Genomic DNA, 18,504 nt, shown 5'->3' on the forward strand with positions numbered 1-18,504 from the left:
ACCCAAAATGTACCAAGGTATGAATAACATCTTCTGACCACAGCTTCTGGCCACATGTAATTTTTGGGGACCAACTTAGTCTTTATACTGCAATTAAAATCCAGGTGTGGAAACCACCTGCCGTGAGCACTCATGTAATAGTGAATAGGAAAATAAGGGCTGCTGCTGGGATTTAATGTCCTGCGGCAGCTAAAATGAGGCAGCCTATTTTTATTTGATGGGACCATAATATGTCTCATGCAGGAAGAAGGAATGTGGAGCTCTGTTTCACCAAAGGAAATTGCAAGGAGTTGGTCACCATTAGGAGTGCAGTCCTCCTTGCAACTTAAAGTTATGCTCAGAAAAGATTAAAACTAAGGCAGAAGACCCCACCAGTGGTCTTCCACTGCTGCTGAGTGTTACACAAGCATAGCATTTTAAATTGCTTTCATTTTTGTCACAGAGAAAACTTCTGAGTTCCTGTTTATTGCCCATGTTTTTGTACGAGATGTTAATACATCCCTACCCTCAGATCGATGGTTCCACTTTAAATAATTCTCGCCGCAAGTATTTTGTTTTGTTAAAAAAAAACACTTTTTTTCCCACACTTACTGCAGAGATTTTAAAATATGATATTCACTTGCATAACTCATCCAGTATCACTTAGGTAAAGATTAGATGGAGATGAAGAAAAAAACTTATGGTTACAATGTATAATTGTTTCAATCACATTTTCACGACAGCCTTGTAGTTTCTTAAATGAACTGAAGTGCTTGTTCAAGTGAATATCTTTCAGGACAAACGTTTCTCAGTAAACTGCAAAGCTTCTTCTAGTCAACTTTGCAGAAGATTGGTTTTCAGCTTGGGGACCGTCTATCTCCCATTACCTTATGCTTATTATCTTGGTTGTTAAATTTTCTTCCAGCTGTTTTGATAGCTTTCAGGTGGTGTCAATTGGCAGAATATTGTAGGGGTTTGAGTAAGGTATGCTATGGCGGGATGTGTGGTACAATTGGATGAGAAGTCCTGTGAGGCCCATCTGAACATCATAAGGAACTCGATCCATGCTTAATGATTTTCACGAACAAGCAGTGGTCAATTAAGGAGGATTAGTGCTTTTTAAAGGTCCTGTTGATGGCATCACTCACCTTAGTAATATTTAGACACCTTTCTTACCAAACTTGCTAAACAAGCGAGATTTCAAGTAAATGTGACATGGAAAGCAGAGCAGGTACCTGGCAGATTCAGCTCACCCCTTACTCCAAACAACCTCTGTGTTGCCTAAGAGCAAACCACAATCCCCCAGGGCATCAGCTGTACTCACTCTTCCTCCATGAGCATTGGCATATGCCATCTGGCAATGTCTCCCACCATCCTGGCACCTCTCCAATGCACTAGCAGTGTGCTCCAGGAAGCACAGACTAGCACAGGGAGCAACGTCAGCAGCTAGTACTGAAAGGCTGCCGTGGGGACACTTTGCATAAGGTTATGGATTGCTCCAGGCTGCAGCTCATGGCTGCCTGCTTTCTCCCTTAGCGGTGGTTCACATAACACCTGCCTGCATGCCCAGAGCCTTGCTTTGCCTTGCAATTGCAATTAACTCCATCACACAGCCAGGCAGCTTGCCTTGCTGCTCAGCAGTCCTCACTCAAAGGGGTGGACAGCTTGCAATAAAGCACTGTGCTAAATCAATCTCACACTTACCCTAGTTTCCAGCAGCTCACCTAACAAACACCTGCATGTGCAACAAGTATACAGCCATTCCTCAAAGTCTTGGGGGAGTCGATCTCACTGACACCTGCGATGAGTCAGGGGATCCCAGTACATGGGCAGTTTCCCATAAAACCCAAGGAAACAGTCCATGGATAGGTGTCCTTTCAGGATGGTCGCACTCAGCAGAGTACGTGCCTCTGCAATGCAAGGAGTGGGTCATAACCAGTCTGTTGGCTCAACAACAGTCTAGAGAAAGGCCTATCACAGTTGTGGATATGTATAAGCAGCAGGCAGTGGTCTGGTACATTTTCTCTGGGCCTATCCAGTCAGAACAGTCAGGCGAAACAGAAAAGAAAGCAAAAGGGGAAGGAGATTTAGCTGGGAGGGCTAAGGTCAGTCATTACCATTGGACTGTGCTTCAGCAGGTTACTCTGAGGAACAATGAGAGTCATTGTATTCCAGATGCCTGTCTGCTGCTCTGTCCTGTGTATGTGCACAGAGTCCCTGATTGCCATCACCATGGGCTCCTCACCCGCCAGCCACTGAGCAGTTTCCTGGTCTCTGGCATGCCTCTGAATGCCAGCCACCTGGGCCATTTCTCCCTCAGCCAACTATGGAACTGTCACAGTGAAGTACTCATCAGGTAGTGGTCCCACACATTCTAAGCCTAATATTCCAAACCAATTGCCTGTATCTGGACTGGAGGGAGCTAAAGGAGTCAGCCTTTGGGTGCTATCTCTGTGAATTCAATACTACCATCCTCAGAGATCAAGGAGGTGGCCTCTTCTCCACAGAGTCCACAGGGAGGCTGACTGTATCTGCAAGACATGAGAGAGAGAGAGAGAGGTGTACTGGCCATTGGTTAGAAATTGCATGTAATCAATGAGATTGATGGCACAGTTAATGACAGAGTGGCAGTGACATACAGCATGGTATTCTGGTTACTCTGCATTCCTGCAATATCAGTCTTGGCTTTTTCAAATGTAACTAATGCTAGAAAGGGAGGATAGGGTGGGGAAATGGATGAACTAGCAAAGGGTGGCACTGCTATTAGTGCTGTCCATATGGGTGAAACAGGTCCTGAGGGAGTGAGAAGGTACCATGGAGGGCATAGAGGGTCAATGGCCTGGGAGACTGGGGAGTGAAATGACAGCGAGTAAGCAAAGGTGTTGCATGCAATAGTGAGAGTGGCAGAGCATGAGCCTGAGTGGAAGGTAGATACATTGTTAGAGAGAGAGAGTGAGTGTGAGGTGGTAGTGTGACAGATATCCTGGCAGAGCACAAAAGGTCATTGACCTACTTGCAGGACTGACTACTGTTCCTGCAGATGGCACTGACTCAAGTGACCACTCCAGACTAAGCTAGCAGGGTCTGACTGGGGCAGCTTCTTCTCCAGTCCTAGAGAAAGAAGACACCTCTCCTTTGCCCCATCCCATCCTCCAAGATCTCCAGGTCCCTATTGGAGAATCTTCCTCTTCCCACACTGTCCTTGACCAAGAAGGTCAGCTTCAAAATTCCAGCTCTTATCCGTGTAGTAATTGTAACAAGGTAGGCCAGGTGTACCCAAAAGAATATGAGTTCCCTGACTGGGGCTGTTAATCAGATCCTGTCAAGCAGCCCTGGCTGATAGATAAGAACAGGAGTGTCAGACATCCTGTTCAGTCTGAGAGCTGGCTCTGAGGGAGCTGGATCTGTGTTAAGGGCTCTCCATGGTAACGGGATAATGGCCTCTGTGGAATTATTTTATTGATCATGCATGATTTTAATCGTTGCACCTTCAGCTGCTAAAACCTTAATCTCTAGAATTCCTTCCCTTGCCCATAGGCTCTTTCCTCCTTTAAGGTGTTCCTGAAAACATCCTGGAAATATTCTCATCATGAGCCATATAATCACTTCATGTGACTTGGCATCCAATTTTGTTTTACATATCTTCTCTCGGCAATATATTAATAAAGTAAAACCAAAAACTGCAGATGCTGATGAAGGGTCTGAAGAAAGATCACTGAACCTGAAACGTTAACTCTGCTTTCTCTCTACAGCAACTTCTGGCTTTTATAGAAGTAAAAGTGTTTGAAGTTTACTAGTATCACTTGAGGTTTGGGTGAGAAAACATTCTCGTTGTACAGCATTTAAATACTTTCTTGTTAAGGTTGACTTGAAATTATTGGTGAAGAATATACAGAGATTAATATACTTCAGAAGAGCTCCACATAGAACATATTGCCCCTTTTGTAAACACCCATGCTCTGTCTCTTTCCTCACGTACCATTTTTATGACACATCTCCAGAGCAGGTGAGATTTGAACCCAGGTCTCCTAGCTTTTCCAGGTAGGGAAACTACCACTGCACCACAAGATGACAAGCCTTACCTCAATTGCCAGGAAACAATGATAGACATTTCTCAGCAATCTGCTCAGCGAATGTATGATAGACCCCGGAGCAGATGGGACTTGGGCGTCAGCCTCCTGGCTCAGAAATAGATACACTACAACAGCCATTGGAAAACCACTCAACATACATATAATGCAATTATCTAACTGATTCTCAATTCTTGTTTTCCCTGTTACCTTTCATTTCCAGGTAATAAGTAGCCTAGTAACAGAATTAGATGCTAACATTAAATAGAATGAGCCAACAGACTACCCTACAAATTGTAGCTTTGACGTGAGGATTCATGTGTGTTAGAGACCTTAGCAAAGCTAATCTTAAACTTTCAAGATTATTCATAATGGTGAATGGACATTTTGTTGGTTGAGCCATGTCAAAACCTAAACTCAAAATTTTAATTGCCACACCATACAGAGAGTAATACAACTATTCTTCACATTTAACCACCTGTTCCCTCAATCCTGCATTGGTCTGACTTTTTTTTATCATAGTCTTACCTCAAGTTTTCAACTGGCCAGTAATCAGTCAGTTCCATTGAAGTAGACAGTGTTGAATGGAGCCCACAATCATTTTCCATTTTAGTTGTGATATTTATTTATAAATCTTTGAATCATGACAGTATTATAGACATCTTGGTAATATCTTGATTTTTTTTCTAACAGAGCTTATCTTCAGAGATTCATTAGCTCAACAAAACTCAAGTTACAGAATGCCCCCATCCAATTCTTAAATTAGTTGTAACAATATGTCTGTTAACATTGTGCAAACATTCCATTCAAGTTTAATAAAATGCCTATCATTTGTACTCAATCCTAGAACTAAAAAGTTGTCAAAAAAGGTTATTTATAATTCAATTTTCCAAATAGTCATTTACAAGGACATTTACTTCAATTCTAAAAAGAGAGTAGACAATCTCTCACTTCCTAAGGTTACTTCAGTCCAGGAAGAAAAAAACATCTGGAGACAACACTTTGCCTTCCAGCAACATCGAATCATAAACAGTCAGCTTCCCATCTCTCCAGACATTTCCAAAATATTCAAACACAGAGTGCTGGTGCCGCCTGCAATCCAGACAATGGTTAAACCTTAATGAACCCAGAAAGAATCTCCTAAATAATTGTAACCCCGCACTGCTGCAACCCAAATTCTAAATAGGATTTGCTTCAGGTGTGGTTTTCTGGCAATCCAAACCAGAGAGAAAATAACTTCCTTCAATTAATCCAACGCAGAATCCAACTTTAACTCCAAAACTACTGAAACATGACAGTAAATGCTACTGATCTGAACAATATTTTTCTGGTATAAAAATAAATATCGAGAATAAGAAAAGTAACGCTCACAGGAATAAATTAAATGCAGATATCACGTGAGCTCTATTAAATGCTATCCCTGATATACCAAATAAATTGAACATTTTTTGATACAGGACAGTATAGAAACTAAAGTGGAAGAGAATTAAGCTGCATACTTTTAGAGAGTTATTGAATATTCTGACCCAGTAATTATTAGTCAGGTAATAATTGATTTTGCACATACACCTACAGTTTATGAGAGCATCATAGAAACATAGGGATAGATGGAGGCCAGGTAAAAACAATGACTGCAGATGCTGGACACCAGATTCTGGATTAGTGGTGCTGGAAGAACACAGCAGTTCAGGCAGCATCCGAGGAGCAGTAAAATCGACGTTTCAGGCAAAAGCCCTTCATCAGGAACCATTCAATCCTTCGAGTTCATTCTACCATTCAGCCAGGTCTTAGCTAATATGTATCATAGCTGTAACCACATGATGTGGCTCTGTATCCATGTATACCATTTCCAGCAAAATAAAATTGTAGATTTCAGATCTTTAATTATTCATTCGGCTCATATCTATTGTTTTTTTTGTGTGAGGGTTCTACACTTCTAGCACCCTTCATTTGAAGATTGGCTTTACTCAGATTTTAAGGTTGTGGCCCCTTGATTGAGACTGTCAATATGTTTCCCTTTACCATGCCAATTTCTTTCAAAATCCTGATGAAAAGGCCCAAACAAATCACTCCTTAACCTGCCATATCACAGGGAATATAAGCCTAATTATGTATTAGTAGACAAACAGGAGGCTGGAAAAGCACAGCAAGCCTGGCAGCATCAGAAAGAGGAGATGTCTGACGTTTTGGGTATAACCCTTTGTCAGAAAGGATTTGTGTCTAAATACATGCTTGTAGTTTCTTTTCATAATTTCCAATTCTGCTGCTCTGGTGAATCTGCCTGTAATCCTTCCAAAGGCAGTATACATTTTTCTATAGTGTCTTTGTGATACATATCTGAATAAAGTGAACACTTGTTGATTGTGGACACTTTTTGTATATACAATCAAATCACCATGAGGATATACAAGTCCAACACATTATAGCACAAGAAAAGATCATTCCAACTATGAACTCGTCCTTCGACAACAAACTGTGTTAATCTATTCCATCATGATAAGCACAAATTATAACAGCAAGAAGTTCCTCCTTAATGTAGTGTAGTGGTCACAGGGCACGACTGAAAACCACAGGCTGTGAGTTCATATCCCGTCATGACAAGTTATGAAACAGAATTAAATAAACCTGGTAATTTGTGGGCTAGCTGCAGAGGAAAAATGACTATTAAAGATGCCGTATTGTTTTAAAAAGCCAACAGGTTGACTAAGGGAACCTGCTACCACTGCCCAGTCTGTTACACATATGAATCCAGTCCCACACATTGTGGTTGGCTCTTAATATTGTCATGGCAACTAGGGACAGGCAATAAATAAGGCCTTGATGATTTGTCCACATCCCTGGAACAAATTAAAGAAAGACAAGGCAAGAATTATTTTTATTACCCTCTGATTTTGCTCTCTTGCAACGTAAAGGACATTGTTTTGGTTGTGTAGCTCTTTTCATAGCCACAGGATGTCGTAAAGCACTTTACCATACCAATTAAGCATTTTTTTAAAAACTACACTGTTATTGCAAAGTACGACATACAGCAAGCAATTTGCATTCACAAAGCTCCCACAAACAGCACCATGTTGCTAATTAGGTAATTTGTTTTAGTTGTTTTGGTTGAGGGATATATGTGTTGTGCCTGGAGGGGACATCAGCAAGAATCCTCTGTTCCTCTTCAGTGTACTGCCATGGGATATTTTCCATCTACCTGAGAGAACACACAGTGTGTCACTGCAATATTGCATCTCAAAGACCACTCCTCCATATATCAGTGGCACTGAATTCCCAGCCTGCCTTGTAAGGTTGCCAGTCACTGAGCTACATCTGAAACCATGTTCTAAGTTAGCTCAAAGGTTTATTTTAAAAGATCAATTGGAGAAAAAGCAGGAGAACAGCACTAAGTAATGATGCTCATTTAATGAGCCAGTGTAGGCACCATGAGCCAAAAGACCTCCTTCTGTTCAATAATATTTCTGTGTTGCTGTGATTAAAAATGGAGATCAGAGTTTAGAGTTTATCTGAACTCACGGATCAAAGCAACTAGAAGTGGCAGGATGCTGAAAGAAAAAGGTCAAACTATTGAATGTTTGCAATTATAAATGCCAAAAACATGTAATGCTGGGTGTTTTAAGGGATAGGAAGTGGGATGTTAAACCTTTCAATCCATTTTTTTCTTTGTTTAATATTCTACAAATTTCTCTCAAGTCTTTTAGCCTCTAGTTAGAATGTACAGTGCCCATTCTTTCGATGTACTTGGTTACTGTGACACGTTTCCTGTTAACAAATCCCTAGTTCTAATGTAATGGGGAAAAAAAAGTGTTACATCATTCTTACTTAAATCAGTGACAGCAAGAGGACAGTAAAATGACAAAGGGAGAGATTAGACAAGAATGATGAATACAAATAGCAAGGAAAAAGTTGTGAATTCTGCATGTTCTACATTACATGTGTTTGTTACTAGAATGCTGTTAATTTGGTAATTGAATTTCTGTGCGCTGTCAGCCAAGTGTTTGGTATTATAGAGTCATACTGCATAGAATCATGACTCTTCCCTCCAACCAGTCCGTGCCAACCATAATCCCAATCTAAACTAGTCCCACCTGTCTGTGTTTGTCCATATCCTACCAAACATTTCTTATTCATGTACTTATCCAAATATCTTTTAACAGTTGTAATTATTTTCGCATCCACCATTCCCTCTGGAAGTTAACTCCACACACAAATCACTATATGTGTAAAAAGATTGCCCCTCATTCTCCTGTATCGCACTACAAAGTCTATCACTACAAAGATCAGATCTTTAAAAGAAATAGTCATTTGGAGGGCAATTAATCAATCTTTGGAAATTGACAGCTCAGTTCAGATCATTTCTTAATTTCATTTTTAAATCATTCTCCTCTCATCTGAAAAATTTGCCCCCTGGTTTCGAACTCCCCCACCCTAGGGAATTACACCTGCCGTTCAACTCATCTATGTCACTCATGACTCTACAAACCTCTATATAAGGTCACTCCTCAAGCTCCAGTGAAAGAAGTCCCAGCCTATCCAGTCTCTCCTAACTTAAACCTTCCATTCCCAGCAATATCCTGGTAAACATCTTATGAACCATCTCTATCTTAATAATATCCTTCCTATAACTGGGTGACCAGACCTGGACATAGTATTCCAGAAGAAACCTCACCAACTTCCTGTGCAACCTCAATTAGAAATCATTCAGTTAACAGATATATAACAAAGAAACAAAGTAAGAATGAATTCAGTTCAATTCTTTATTTATCGATCTTATAAATAATACAAAAAATACATATTAAATAAGCCTGTGTACAAAATGTTAATAAATTCATACCCTAAATATTTAATAATAATTAAATAAATAATGACAAGAAAACAATAACCTAGGTTGTTGGCTGACTATTTCTCAGAACAAATGATTTCTTTGATCATCACTTAAGTTGTGAAAAGGTCATTAACCTGAAATGTTAACTTTTTTGTCTCTCTCCACAGAGTATTTACAGCATTTGTTGCTTTTATCACTTGAGTATTCAGTTTTCTCACACATTTGTCTTGAAATCTGCAGCCATTTTTAATTGAAAACAGTGTATTTCAATAAATACCACAACTTAATAAATATCACTATTGAACAGTAAGGTGAGCCAGAAACTGGGGACCTTCCAATTATACTTGAGGAAGGACATGGTCTGAACAAAATAATAAAATGCAGGTGGAAATGTAAGACAAGTTAGAAACAGTCCAGTGCTTCTGTAAAGAGGTAGAAATGCCTGCATTTATAAGCTAGAAATCGTACTTCCAACTTGGTTGATAAAAGAATTATTTGGAAGAAAATATAATTAATATATTCAACATCTTGAGTATTGCTGAAAAAGCTGTTGAAGCTTTTCATCTTGCACTCAGTAGGACAAAGGTAAAAATATCAATTTGTACTGCAATATCAATATCTGAAATATTCTAATTATATTAACTTGCAGTCCTATTTTTAGTCACCAAAAAACATCAATTTCAAAACAAAAGAAACATTCTCCTGTATCACACTACATGGTCCATCAATATGAAGATCAGATCTTTAAAAGAAATAGTCATTTGGAGGGCAATTAATCAATCTTTGGAAACTGACAGCTCAGTTCAGGTCACTTCTTAATTTTGTTTGAATCTTTTCAAAATTGGTTTGGATGTTTTGTTTCTTTTTCCCTGAAAATATAATTTGAAATGTGTCAAATAACTTGTATTCAACACATTCGTGAGACAAAACTTGTTCTTCTTCAAACCTGATTTAAGACACAACATATGTTGAACTTCAGCAAAGATGTTGGCCCAGATGAGTGTGTTGCTGCACTTGCAGAAGGCAATTGCGTATTGTATCTGAACGTTACAGTTCCACAATTTATTTTCATAAGGAGTGCCTTATAAGTCTGGAGTGGAAATTGTAGAAGGTGCATTGTACTCAGGTGCAGAGTAAACCAAACATTGTACTGCACGCAATCTATGGGTTGACAGCTGCTTTCCCATGTGCATTCCTCAATAAGTGACGAAAGCTCTTTAACACTTGCTTCATATACCGTTTAAACTCTCGCAGTATTGTACATCCTTGTTTCTTTTGGTCAAATAGATTCTCAGGGATGTTAATGTGTTCTGGAGAACATTCTAACTCTTCTGGAACGTGATAACCTCTGTTGTCCAGAATAAACTGGAGGTTTGACTGCAGTGATATTAGCTGTGTCCGGGTATTTTTAAGCTCATCGTGCATTTCTTTCTTCAGAGAGTTCATATACATCTGCTGGACCTCAACATTTTTCAAGTGCAAATCAAACTGTTTTACACCAGTGTGTATTCTCCTAAGTGTTTCATTTTTCTCCATATTGGCCAGTTGTCCTTTGGGTAGGCACTTCACCTGAACTCTGCACAAAGGCATATCGGCATTATCATTAGAGAAAGGAAAGCCTTGAGCAGAAAGCTGAAAATAAAAGCTAATGTTAATAATGGGCATACATAACAACAACTTGCATGTAAATATATAATATTTTATATATAATATATATAGAGAGAAAGATATATATATAGAGAGAGAGAGAGAACATCTTTATCATCAATAAACATTCCTAGTCACTCCAAAAGCTGAGATCAGAAAAACAAATAGATTCCAAAATTAGTCAGAAAGGTACAATTTATGTGGAGCATTAAACTGGGAAAGCAAGGAGCTTAGGGATTCAATTCTAGAGGGTTAGGATAGTTTAAATCATGTTATTGCTGCACATTCAATCATGCTGCTGCACTCATCATAATTCAAAGGAACCCGTTAAGAAGTAATTTTAATTGCTACCTTACTAAATAAACAGGAAATGTTTTTGTTAGCAATGTGACTGTCACTAGTTAACTGGAAATTTAATACCTTTCTATATTATTTTTACAGATCCTAGATGAGAATGCATTTTCACTTCATACTCATTTTATAACTTGCATTGCTTCCTGTTTTTTTTCTTTCATCTCCACCACTAATTCTAGTCTTCATACATCTACCTACAGTGAAAGCAGAGTGGTGGTAACTAGTTACTGTCTCTAGGTGGTGTGTGATAAGTGAATATACCACTCTCAGTATTCTAGTCAGAGACATAGCATTTTGCAGTCAGACCAATGCCAATGAGTTAAATAGAAGGCATCTCTAAGCTGTGCCTCTTCAATTATTGAAGTAAAGATGCCATGCCAGCCTGAATTAACTGATCTTTTGTAAGACTTTGCACTTAGATATACCATCCACATAACAAATTTAAACCAAACATCAATTACGAGGTATTATACTGTACTTTCATTATTCATAAGATCAACACACATGAAGAATCACTTTTTTCCCCTTCAGGTTGTCCCTGATGCTACATATAATGCTGTGCTGCTGAATGAGAGCCGAGGGGTTAGTGATGGAATGGATCTCAGTGTGGATGGTGGGAAATTGCTACCAGTGATGCACACTCTAACTTCACCCCTCCTCCTGTGTCCAGCATGTCCTGACGTGTTCTGCTCATGATCAGAAGATAATATTTGGAGAAACACAGGTATGAACTGTACCTTTCCAATCCACAGTACGTCTCATTGACAGAGTAATATGCTTACAGTCATGTGGTACACACACTTATTAGTGTAACGGTTATCTATCAGTTACATAAACATCCTTAGCACCAACTGTTCTCAGGTTAATGCAACCTCAGTATTGAATCATAAGAAATAGGAACAGGAGTAGGCCATTCGGCCCATCAGCCTGCTCTGCCATTCAGTACTATCATGGCTGATCCAATTGTGTCTTTTCCTGTCTGTCCATACAGCAAAAAGCTTCTTCCATTCCCTCCCAACACTATTTGATTTGTTTTCAAACACTGTTCCCTTCTAGCAAAGCAAGATTGTCAGTTTATGGTGAGGAACTATTTGAGGTTTGGAATTGCATCAACAGGACTGGTGGCAACTGTTCAGTTTCCTTTCAGTTGCACATCAAAAGGAGCACCATGAAAAGGAATGACATGTCGCCTGCCATCATACAATCAATGCCAAATCAACATGTGAATCCAATAATAATGGAGGCACATGCAATTTCATAGATGATCATCTGGTCCACACTTAAACATCGAGGTTGTGTCAGTCCTGACTGCGAAAATCACCAAACTCCAGTCATTATCAAGTCTGGATGAGAGCAGCAGCAGGAAATGATAGCATTTGACATGCACCCACTACAACTGAGAATGGCAACAGATCAATCAGGGGCAGTTTCATTCCCAATGCAAAAGGTAATGTTATAACCGACTGTACTATTACATCCCTACATTTGAAATACGATTTAAAGTGACAGTCTGGGGGAAAACACAGATATGGAATTGAATGAATTATGCACAAACGTTTTAAGAGCTAAACTAAAAAGAAAATCTAATTTCAAACAAAACATTCAAGAATTAGAAGAATTACAATAAGGTAAACTTTCTTACATATAAACGTAGTAAAGCAGGGGCAGAGCGATTTAACTCAACAGCTAGTTGGTAGCTCATATTCATTGTTTTATTTAATATAGGAGCAGCATTGGTGTTGTGACAAGATAAAGACAACAGCAGAAGTATGTGTAGGATCCCTGAAAAAAACAAACAAACAGGTTAAAGACAATCCCGACCTCAGTGACATCTCATGCACTTGTTTCCTGAAGTGTACAATAGAAATTTTCAGTTATTTTAAACACACATTTAAAACAAATAATAATTTCTAAAAGTTTTTAAGTGCTAAATGCAGCATAAAACATAACCCGCTCAAAACCACTGGAAGCTAGAATACCAGCTGTGCAAATTACCTGATTCAAGTTCCATTCTATTACAATACAGACATCTGACTGCAGAAGGCAAGTGGCAGAGCTCTTTAAGAAAGTATTCTGTTCAGTTATTGGACAACTCTTCCAGATTTAGACTTGCACCGCCTTTTGTAGGTTGCGGAAGTACTCAAAACCACTAAAACGTCATCAACAGGAACTGCATATTTGGTTCAAATTTTTAAAGTGGTTTTTCTGCAGATCATTGATGAAATTGCTGTCTCATAACTGTGACACGTATGGGCTAGCTACTACTTTGTGTTGATGCATTATAGAGGTTGGTAACATTAACTCAGCAGTCAGATTCATGTAGTATAGGATAGAACTGTGAGATCACCTCGTGGAGATCATGTCATGCTGCTTCTCCAGTACAAGGAACCAGATTTACTCTGCATTATCGTCTCTTTCAGAAACATCTCAAAGCACCACAGATACATTGAAACCACTTTGAAGTGGAGTGACTGACTTTAATTAGGCAAATGCAACAATAATGTTACACACAAAAGATCCCACGAGCACCAGTAATATGAATGAGTAGTAAGGCACTTTTTGTGTAGCTATTGGTGGGGGACAGATTATCAATCAGGATACCAGGACAACTCCCTGCTGGTCTTTGAAAAATGATGGAGTGACCCAGAAATTCTGTGCTTTCCTGGTCACTTGTCAGAATTTCATCAGGAAATTTGAAATTATCCAGCAATTTAATCCAACAAGACTTTTTTTGGTAGACCGACAGGTTTTAATTCTTCATTGAACCCAAATCTTTGATGTTGCTCAGAAAAACAAACCAATGGTTTGCCAGGACTGCTCTGGACCATTAAGAATCATTGTCTGTGAAATGGTTCTCAATTCTATTTAGAAATTAAATTAAAATTCCCAATTAAGTATAACAAAAGCATTAAAAGAGATCTGATGTGCTCCGTGGCTGACAAAATCTTCCTTATTGTTAGCTCAGTATATGCCTTGTTCAGCTGTCACATTCTCATCACCAATCAATAGGTTCAAGTCCTAATCTAATATTCAAGCAAATAATCTAGACTGACACTTTAGCCATTACTGAGGGAGTGCTCTCATTTTTACAAAGAATTACAGCATGGATACAGGAACTAGGTCATTTGTCCTGACTAGCCCTCAATTGAGATAATTATGCTCAAGCTTTCTCCAATTCTTCCTCGTCTAACTCTATCATCATAGCCCTTGCTCCTTCTCCCTCATAAGCTTATCTATCTTCCCCTTTAAAGCATTCATAATATTTGTCTCAACCACTCCCTGTGGTCATGAGTTCAAGATTCTCCCAATTTCTGGGTAAAGTGGTTTCTACTGAATTCTATATTTGATATTTTAAAGATGATCTAATAATGAAGGCTATTAAGTTAGTCCTTCACCATATGTGGAATTATTTGGTTTAAAGTCATCTATTATGTCACTCCTCAACTTTCCCTTTTCAAAAAGAGTCCCAACCTGTTCATTCTTTCCTAATAGGTATAATTTTGGTTTGTTTTTTGATATGGTCACTTCAGCACACTCTCCGTTGTCTTTCCATTCTAATAAAATAACAACTAGAACTGTCTACGTGTGGTCTGCGCAAGGCTTCATGCAGTTTTAGGAGAAAGTGAGGACTGCAGATGCTGGAGAGTGAGAACCAAAAAATGTGGAGCTGGAAAAGCACAGTAGGTCATGAAGCATACGAGGAGCATCCTGATAAAGGGCTTATGTGCAAAACATCGACTCTCCTGCTCCTCAGATGCTACCTGACCTGCTGTGCTTTTCTAGTGCCACACGTTTTGACTCCTAATGAAGTTTTAACATAACATTCTCACTTTTCCAGGTAAAAACAATGACTGCAGATGCTGGAACCAGATTCTGGATTAGTGGCGCTGGAAGAGCACAGCAGGTCAGGCAGCATCCGAGGAGCAGTAAAATCGACGTTTTTGCCCGAAACATCGATTTTACTGCTCCTCGGATGCTGCCTGAACTGCTGTGCTCTTCCAGCACCACTAATCCATTTTCCACCCTATCTCTCTATGAATAAACCCTAGTGCCTGGTTTCAATTTTGTATGGCATTATTAACCTGTATCACTACTTTCTAGACATTTGTGTCCTTTACAACATTTAGTTTCTCGGTTTCCAGGTTACATATTTCCTATCAAAATGCAACATTTGCAATTGGATTTTAAACCACAATCTTGTCTGCCTTTTCAATTAGATCTAAAAGATCCAGTGGCAGTTTTCAAAAAAGGAGGTGAATTCTCCTAGTGTCCTACCCAATGTTTATCCCTAAACAACATAACAACTTTTAAAACCTTATGATTTGGACTGGGGTGTACAAAGTTAAAAATCACACAACACCAGGTTATAGTCCAACAGGTTTAATTGGAAGCACACTAGCTTTCGGAGCGACGCTCCTTCATCAGGTGATTGTCACCTGATAAAGGAGCGTTGCTCCGAAAGCTAGTGTGCTTCCAATTAAACCTGTTGGACTATAACCTGGTGTTGTGTGATTTTTAACTTTAAAAACTTACTTGGTCATTCTTATTTATGGGACCTTGCTTTTCCCTTCCAAAGGGGGTACCATTTCAGAAATATTTCATTGGCTCTGAAGGGTTTTGGGAATGTTCTGAGGTCACAAAAGGTGTACTATAAATACCTGTTGCTGCCCTCATTCCAAGCAAGCTCTTTCTTTTCTCAGTAACCATTGTGATCATCAGCTTCAATATCCATATATTATCCTATATCACATGTTCTAGGGAATTAATACAAATATTTTTCATCATGCACAACCCTTATAATCTCACCTGTTATTGTCTGTCTTATTCTAACACCCCTTCTCATGGCATGTGTAGGTGTAGGGTCAACGATCTAAGCAGCTTATTTCTATCAGTCTTGCAGTATTGTAGCCCCCTAAATCTCAGGGACTGTGATTCTGGGATGAATGAAGGGGAAAGGGGTTTCTTTGTTGATCTTCCAAAGTTGACTTGGTCTTCAGTGGTGGAGCAGCACAAACCAACATTCCCACCAATATTGGGAAGAGGAGTCTGATTAGCATCTGTCAGTACAAGTACAGCCCTCAGAAATTGGATGATCACTAAAACCCTCAGAGAAAATCAACCAAATATCCTCTGGTCTCACTGTGCCTATCAACCCAATTGCCAAGATCTCTGAGGCCTGCAGTATGTAATTCAATGTTTCACATTGAATTGAGCTGCTGAGATCTTGCATAAAGCAAGGCAAGGTTTTCAGATATTCGGGCAGCTGCCTTCCAAAAAAGGCAGCTGAAATCCTCTCCAACGCAACATGTATCTCTGGCCGCTAACTTCTCTCCCATCTGCTATAAACCTTTGCATAGACCGTACAGCACCTCCACAAGCTCCATTAATGATTGTCTTGACTTGGAGAGGCTGGTGAGATCATCATTCACATGCTCTGCAGCCTCATTTACATCTCTTAAACTTCCTTTCATATAAATCAGGTTCCTATTCTACATTTATATCTTCCAGTTTCATTCTGTTCTTGTGGCTCACTGGCAATTAGTTTTCATCTGAACCTATCCAAACTCCCTTCAGTAAATGTCTCAAACTTGTTGAGTGTGAGCAAGGATGAATGACAGGGTGACTGATTTAGCCTTGTTTCAAATGTACAGGACACAGCTAGCTCTTGGTCTTCATCTGCTTCACATTTGTTTCTTGCATAAAAATAAGCACTTACATTGACTTGGTTTTTCATGAGCTGCATATTATGAGAAAAACTATTTTGTGGTCCTGATCTGAGGAAACTGGTGGCTAGTAAAGAGATTGAAAAACACAGTGACATTGGCTTTGTTGGACATGAATTTATGGGCCCTTGGATGCTTTAGGGAAATTAGTTGAATATTCTAGGTCCAACAATCTTCAGCTGCTTCATCCATGATCTGCATTACAAGATCAGAGGTTCACTGAGGATTCATAAACAAGTCAGTAGTTTCATGTACAATATCTTATATAATGAAGTATCCTTGCCTGCATGCAGCAAGGCATCGATAACGTCCAGAATTAAGCATTTAGCACTTACACCACACAAGTGGCAGTTATTTCCAACAAGAGAGAGCAAGTCTAACCATCACCCTTAACTTTCGATGGCTTCACTCACTTCAGTCCAGAGATGTAAACACAGAAGTCTAGGCTAACCCTATAGTGCATTACTGAGAGACTGCTGCAGTGTCAGAGGTATTGTCTTTCTGACAAGACTCTGAACAAAGGCCTCAGCTTCTCTCAGATGACTATAAAAGGTTTCATGGCACTCTTTCAAAAAGACCACTGTGGTTATCCCTGATCTGGCCAATATTTCATCCTAATCAATATCACTAAAAACAGTCTATCTGGTGTTTCAGAACACTGTTATTTGAATTTGTTGTACACAAATAGGCTGCCCATATTTACTACATAAGAACAGACTTCTAAAGTACTTTGTTGAATGTGAAGTGCTTTGGGACATCCTGAAGTCTTGAAAAGCACTACATAAATGCAAGTCATCCATGCCTTTCTCTTGTTGCTCTTTGCCACTTGGCACAGAGTATAGAAAAAGGTGACAGAAGAACATGTCAAGGACCAACTTCCAAACAGAGAAATGAAGTGAACTGGTTGGAGACTGATGTTAACCCATCTACTCAATGCATTTATTCCAATCAATATTTAAAACATTTAAATCAAAATTGTTTGAACACTCCATGCAACATGTTATGGACATGGTCATGTATGTGCTTCAGGATTCTTCATCATTTAATTGTTCTAAAAAAAACAATGACATTGGCACTTTAATGAACTTCCTGTGGCCACTGCAATTTCTTAGAAAGCTTTGCCAGCAGTGGGAAACTCCCTCAGCTGCAGGCCAGACTAATGTTTTCAAGGTCATGTGGCTGGTGGTTTCTAACTCAACAGTAAGAATAAGGAAAATAAGTGCAATTATTTCATAGGATCCTTGACAATGGGCTCATTACAGGCCATTGGACCTCTGATAATGCTTCAATCTTTTGATTGTCATGAGTGGACAGGTTGAGTCAATTCAGACAGAGGAGTTTCGACTCCATCTTGAGTAGGTCTGAATCAGTTTGATCCACTGAAACCAAACAGTCCAGAGTGGATTGGTTTCCTCATCGCTCAGAGCTGTTACTTACGTGATAGTGTGGAGACAACGGGCTTTGTATCCCACAATGGGTGGAGCCCTGATTGTGTTGCAGCTGTGTGAGTATTATGGAATGGGATAAAAATTGTCTGAAGGTTTTAAAAGCATATTTGCAACACAGGATCGAAAGGGAGAGCTAGAATTATATGTCAGTGATTCATAAGTTGGCCAAAGCAGTATTAGTAAATAGCAATATATCTTCATAATCTCAATCATCATGTGAGATCAGACATGAATATAGCAAAGCTCAACCTGTTCAAGATATAAGTGTTAGCTTACATTCATGTGATTGTGAGCAGCTATCCCAGTGTAAGACACATTCTCCTGATCTGTATCCTGCTCTTCAGACATGACCATGGCAATACTGTACAAGGGCATCAGCTATACTTTGAATCAGGACCTGTGGGCATTTAAACCTGAATGTCTATGTGACAATTGCATGGTTCAAGCCACTACGCTAT

The 18,504-nt window shown here is 39.3% G+C and overlaps 1 protein-coding gene across 1 annotated transcript; it reads right to left on the reverse strand.

Moving 5' to 3' along the window:
* Positions 1–8,858: 8,858 nt before the first annotated feature.
* Positions 8,859–12,948, reverse strand: LOC122562466 (leukemia inhibitory factor-like). The gene is made up of 3 exons (XM_043715305.1): positions 12,871–12,948; positions 12,518–12,657; positions 8,859–10,506 (listed from the first exon to the last, which is right to left on the reverse strand). Exons 1-3 carry the CDS (start codon positions 12,884–12,886, stop codon positions 10,036–10,038), a joined length of 627 nt encoding a protein of 208 aa, XP_043571240.1. The 5' UTR covers positions 12,887–12,948; the 3' UTR covers positions 8,859–10,035.
* Positions 12,949–18,504: the final 5,556 nt, after the last annotated feature.

This window comes from Chiloscyllium plagiosum, chromosome 25 (genome assembly GCF_004010195.1).
Source record: "Chiloscyllium plagiosum isolate BGI_BamShark_2017 chromosome 25, ASM401019v2, whole genome shotgun sequence".
NCBI lineage: Eukaryota > Metazoa > Chordata > Chondrichthyes > Orectolobiformes > Hemiscylliidae > Chiloscyllium > Chiloscyllium plagiosum.